Here is a 6388-nt window from a genome sequence, read left to right on the forward strand (position 1 = left end):
TACCTTTGCCCCCCCCCCCGACCCAAGACCCTTGTTACGCGCCTGCTTATAAGTTGGGCCCCCCCACTTTGAAAAACGTTCCGCCGGCCCTGTTATATGTATATCTACATTACATGTTTTATCAGATGCCGGCAGATGGAATCTAACTGTAGTCGGCATTAAAGTTGCTTCTATCTACATTTTCACGCATCTGAATTATCCTGACAACTATCGGAACTGCGTGCATAGGCATTGGCGTGTAACTCCAGCGACAGGCTTTAATAGACTAAAGGTACAATTCGAATTCGTAAATATGGAAACTGGTTCCGACTTCATGTATATAGTTTACGATACCGCTACCGCTACACAAACGGAAGATATATCGGATGGAAATGTCCAACTACTGATGACGATCGAGAGTATTTCTTTCGAATCGTTTGACATATACATGTGCACTAACCCTACAATCAGGCGTCCTGGATTTTACATGTCAATAACACCTGAATTCTGTAAGTTATTGTTATGAATATTAATAAAGTTATTATATTGTTATGATTATAATTATTGTTGTTATCATTATCGATATTATTATTAACGATTAATCGCCATTATGTTCACATAAACACAAAAATAATAATAATATTATATGTTTTCAGATGCTGATCCATACACGGAACAAATGCAAACCACAGGTTGGTGTGTCACATCTTATTTTTTTTTAAACATGCCTCATTGGCGGCTGTCATAAGTTATTTTATTACTTAAGCTTATAAATAGGTCTACTTCATTTCGATCTTATCTTAAGTTGCTTCGTGCCATTTGTATTGGGCTCGACTCCCACCCGAATCACTTGCGAGATTTTTTCGCAAGCATTTTGGAACGTACTGAGCATTACTAATAGCACGTCAGATGGCAAAACATCGATTCGCAAATATTTCTCCATCGGAATAGCTGCTACTTTGGGATTGTATCCATCACTAGCCACCAAGCTCAAGCTCGGTGATCGAGTGGTAAACGGGGTAGTTATCTGGAGGTCGTAGGTTCGATTCCCACCTGAATCACTAGGGAGATTCACAAGCATTTGGGAACGTACTGAGCATTCAGTACTAAAGCACGTCAGATGGCAAAACATCGATTCGTAAATATTTCGCTTGACTCAAAAAAACCATCGGAATAGCTGCTACTTTGGGATTGTATCCATCGCTAGCTACCAAGCGCAAGCTCGGTGATCAAGTTGTAAACGTGGGTAGTTACCTGGAGGTCGTAGGAGTAGGTTCGATTCCCATCTGAATCACTAGGGAGATTCGCAAGTATTTGGGAACGTAGGCCTACTGAGCATTCAGTACCATAACTTCAGTAGGGCAAAACATCGATTCGTAATATTACTCCTGACGCAAAAATCCGTCTGAATCAAAACCAGATTCTTATTAAGTTAATTTTGATTAGCATTGGTTTCGCCATTGTTTCAGAATCATTTTGTTTGAATTTATGACCAAATAATATTAATTATTATTAATTGAATTCTGAAAGGTATTTAAAAATTGCTGCTAGGTACAATTAAATGAAAATTTAAAAAAATAAAACGTTAAGAATTTCCTTCGTAGACAAAAACGGATGGACTTCAGATACTTCTATGACCACAGAACGTCTGACGACCTTCACACAGCAAACGACTTCTAGTAGCGAACAAACGTGGTCCTCTCAGATGAACGTAAGACCTACTAGTTCATTTACAAGTGCAGAAACACTGACATCGTTCAATTCAACAGGCCTGACATTTCCTTTGAGCACTCTGGATTTTTCTCAAACAACTATCCAGACAACATATTTAGCCGTTTCAGATCAGGTAAGGTGTTTAGCCATTGTGTGGCTCTAAAATCGATTAAATAAATATTCTAAATTGCTAAAATTCTCATCGGAGATTACTTCAAGACTTCAGTATGTTTTTGGCTTTTAAGTGAAAATAGGCCTAATAATATAAATGCAAATTAACAAGTGCATTTATTTACAAAATAAAATAAATATCCATGTTTAACAATACTAAACATATCTGTTCCTGAAGATTAAAGGAAATAATTGCATCACACTAACTTACTCTTATATGACTCTGTTATTGCTCTTACAGATCGTGCAGATTTTGAATTACTCTATGTCACTTGGAAGTGAAATGAGTAAAGATGATGCCGACGAAATTTTAAGATCCATCGAGCACATCCTGTCGAAAGATGTTGACCACTTGGAATCTAACGATGTTTCAAATATAATTCGCACACTATGTGTCATTGCACCACTATCTGCATCCCCAGAAACGACTGTAAAGGTAACAAAAGCCAATATATCGAGATTTGACGGTTAAGAAAGATAAATTTGTGAGAGTGAAAATTGTCCCAATCGGGATAAAAATCATAATCGATCTTCTGCTATCGATGCAGATGCCAACTGGGCCACTGGAGCTTGGTTGCCAATTCAATTCCTATAATGCCCCTTTCCCACATTCACGATTTTTGCTACGATGGAGCACGATTTTAAAAAGTTTTAAAATCGCGCTCTATCGTAATGATTCGTACTCAAAAAGTTCAAGATTTACGTTTGATCAAGACGCTACTAGGACGCCGTCAAGATGTATTACGGCACTATTGCGATAGTGCGACGACATTTTAAAGAATTATAACGATAGAGTTACGATTTGTGACGACGTATTACAACTTACCAAAATTTTAATTCGACGTCACTACGATTTTACAAAGACGCAAGCACGACGTTAGCACGATTTAACAAGACGCACATCACAAAAACAAACATCACATGACATGACAAAAAGCGCACTGTTGAAACACCATCAATATTTGCAAGCTGCTGCTATAGAAGAAGAAAATTTGTTGGCTGCTACAGCTTTGATAATCAAGAGTAAGCGTCGGTCACGTCGAATGCATAGGCCTAAAGTGTATGGGTACAGCCATGGCTCCTACGTCGTCCATATTTTAGACAGTATGAACACTTACTAGTACAGTTAAATAGAGAAGAAACAAGAGGCTTCAGAAACTTCCTCCAAGTGAGCAAGGAATTGTTCAGTGTGTTGAAAAAACTTTTCTGACACAGAGCCACGTGATATAAACCACGGTCTTGATGGTATCCTAATGGCATCGTATCTAATCGTCTCAGCACCTCAGCGACGTCTTGGCTTGTCGTAGGTGTTGTTGGTAGTACGAATGGACAAGACACAGTCACGACAAACGTCGACAACGTTACGCCACTCACACGATGCCGCTGCGGTAGACCAAGATCTTTTTCACGGCTACGATTGAGCACGATTTTTTTTAACATTCCAAAAAATCGTGCTCCATCACGATGACATCAAGATCCAGTACGATGCAAAACGATGAATTATTTTTGAACATGTCATTTACGACGACGCCATTGCGATTTTTCAAAATTGAAAAATCGTGCTCTGTCGTAGCAAAAATCGTCAATGTGGGAAAGGGGCATTAGAAACAACTGATTTTTACATAGCCTTGTGCATGTACGTAGAACAGTGCCAGTTCAACTAAGTATAACACAGATCAATTTGATAGATCAAATAGGAACGTAAGATGTTGTAATCGTTTCAAGCCTATCCATTTTACGGTGCCTAGGCCTGTGTACTGTACGGTATGCCTTACAATTTTAACGCTTTTCAACAGAGGTTCTTAAAGGTTTGGGATGATATTCTTGAAGAAGACTTGCTCGTGTCCACAGTTGAATCGGTAAGAAAATTATAATAGTAATACTGTTAATAATTATTAACATTTGTTTTGAGCAAACCATTGCGACAATATTAGCGTTCTTTGTTAAAGACATCGCTTATGTAGACAAAAACTCCTTTGAAGTTCGACGGAAAGATAATAACATATTTTTATATCCATTATTCTAGGGTTAATTATTGTTCAGTATGATGGGGTGCGTGTATATTGCTGTGACATAGACAAATTTTTCCACCAAACTTAAAAAACACTTTATTTAAAATTAGTAAATATTATTTTTTAATCCCCCTTTTCGATTATTTTTACCGCGGTCTTTCTTTTTCTCTTGATTTTCCCTGTCTAGTGTTGGCTTTCTTGTTTGTTTTTTCGCTCCCGTTTTGTCCCTGTATATTCGTTCGCCTGCCTTTCTCGTCCCGCTCTGTTTCCTGTCTTTTTTTTTTTGTTGTTTCATTATGCTGGCCCAGCACAAGATTCCTTTATCTTCTCGGGCGTTTGCCTCCTTCCTTTATTTGCTGGGTTTTTTTTATATTTATCACAATGAACAGTTATTTTGTATATTTATGCTTCAAAGGAAGGTAATAAATGTTATTTTGAACTGAATTGAACTGATTTTGTGGGCAGGTTTGAGAGGATTATCGATTTGGAACTGCAAGTGGCACATGTAGAGGGGGCCGGCCGGCCGCCCCATCCCTCCTTTTTTTTTTTTTTTTTTTTTTGGAAAGTTAAAAAAAAGAAAAAAGAAAGAAAAAAACAAAAGAAATAATTAATCGCCAAAAATGCTTTAGAGGTTATTTTTGGGCGTCTAGAAAGCAAAAATGAAAATCGCGGGGGCATGCCCCTGGACCCCCTAGGGTAGTGTTGTCTCGATCAGTCCCCACTTTCGCCTCCTCCCTTTTCGGACATCTCTGGATCCGTCCCTGACTGCAGTCGATGAACTGGTTAGCTGCAACAAAAAAGTAAGAAGTCAAATGTACTGTAACTTCATGCTGTAATACATCGAATTATACCCAACATTCTAACTCCTTTATTAACAGATATATTTTCAACTTCACTAAGCAATTCATTTGTTTTTTCTCAAGGAGATTGAGACAACAATGTAATTTCGTAAGAATAAATGAAAAATGTGCTGTCTATTGTCTGTTTGACGTATCAAATGAAAAGTTTTATAGACAATGGAATACTGTGCCATCCATCCCGATAGATGTTAACGCATTATGTTTCGGAAAGTGGCATTTAACTATGGGTGGAAAACCTAACAAAACCGTCCTGGCTATGTATGCCGTAATTCTCGGATGCTTCAACATATTTCCAAGATTTTTCAATTTCAGTTACGAACCGACGCAAACGCATTAAAAAAAAAAAAAAAAAACAAAAACAGGACTCCATTCATTTATCAATAAAAAAAAAAACCAAATTTTGTTTTTCTTTCGTAATGTAAATAGTCTATTGATGATGATGAATAAAACAGTAACAGTAACAGAATACAGCAAATTGAACAAGCAGTTTTATTTGGATTCTTTCGGCCCACATATACATATAAGCTTCAATTAAAAAAAAACATAGTAAGACAAATACAATGTAGATACTAAGAAGATTAAATGAAATAAGATTATACATCAATCCAGTAAAATCATATACAATTACCGACAGACAAAAACAACAACCCAGTAAGCATTGAGAATCAATTAATCAATTATACAGTAATTTCTTTATTTATTGAAAAACGTCTTTTTACAGGATAACATGACCAGTGATAAACTGTTTTACACTAGTGGTCCTGTATGATTAATTAAATAAACAATAAAACAATTAGAATAAACAATAAAACATTTGTCTTGGTATTGATCATTCCTTTTCTGCTATTTGTGCTATCCTTAGGGCGTTCCAAGCACCATGTTGTCTATATTAGAATCGTACACGGCCACCGTTTCTGAAAACTTAAACTCATCAAATTTCAACTTTACCAACCAAAATAATATCGGTAGGCATACGCAGTATTAGTATCAATATATTAGTAGTAGTAGTAGTAGCAGTAGTAGTACTAGCAGTAGCAGCAATAGTAGTAGTAGTAGTAGTAGTAGTAGTAGTAGTAGTAGTAGTAGTAGTAGTAGTAATAGTGGTAGTGGTAGTGGTAGTGGTAGTGGTAGTGGTAGTGGTACTGGTAATTGTCGTGGTAGTGGTAGTTGTAGTGACAGTGGCAGTGGTTGTGGTATAGGTTGTGGTTGTAGTAGTGGTAGTGGCAGTGTCAATGGCAATGGCAGTGGTAGTGGCAGATGATGGTGAGTATGATGATGATAATAATTATGATGATGATGATGATGATGAAAATGATGATAATGATGATAATGATGATGATTACGATGATGTTGATCGACAATAATGATGATGATGACCAAGATTTTCTTCTCTTTATTAAGACGTACAGATTGAAGTCATACCTAGCGACGTCACATGGTCAAATAAGTGGATACCAGTCACCACAGGTGACGAGTCGGTCCAGGCACTCATACCAACTGCAAACTTCAAAGGAGAATCAGGTACACGCTTCGTTAATCTTTTCATTAATATGGACTAAGTATATTTTATTCAAAATGTTACAATAAATACTGAAGTATTAAACTTCAGGCAGTTCTACAATGTTCTCATGGGGTATATATACAGTATATATA

The 6388-nt window shown here is 36.9% G+C and overlaps 2 protein-coding genes across 2 annotated transcripts in view; both read left to right on the forward strand.

Annotated features, from left to right (window-relative positions):
• The window catches only part of LOC117124782, a 4518-nt gene extending 4356 nt beyond the window's left edge, over positions 1-162 (forward strand). Inside the window, exon 6 of the mRNA XM_033271111.1 lies at positions 126-162. Within this exon, the coding sequence (XP_033127002.1) occupies positions 126-162 (37 nt within the window). The remainder of the gene's footprint in view (positions 1-125) is intronic.
• Positions 163-292: 130 nt separating this feature from the next.
• Positions 293-6388, forward strand: part of LOC117124783 (latrophilin-like protein 1) — a 26204-nt gene continuing 20108 nt past the window's right edge. The window contains exons 1-6 of the mRNA XM_033271113.1: positions 293-488; positions 1584-1825; positions 2105-2299; positions 3660-3722; positions 5598-5700; positions 6137-6256. Of these exons, the coding sequence (XP_033127004.1) occupies positions 293-488; positions 1584-1825; positions 2105-2299; positions 3660-3722; positions 5598-5700; positions 6137-6256 (919 nt within the window). The remainder of the gene's footprint in view (positions 489-1583; positions 1826-2104; positions 2300-3659; positions 3723-5597; positions 5701-6136; positions 6257-6388) is intronic.

Source organism: Anneissia japonica, unplaced genomic scaffold (genome assembly GCF_011630105.1).
Source record: "Anneissia japonica isolate Jap-2015-1 unplaced genomic scaffold, ASM1163010v1 scaffold1764_len714935_cov166, whole genome shotgun sequence".
Lineage (NCBI taxonomy): Eukaryota > Metazoa > Echinodermata > Crinoidea > Comatulida > Comatulidae > Anneissia > Anneissia japonica.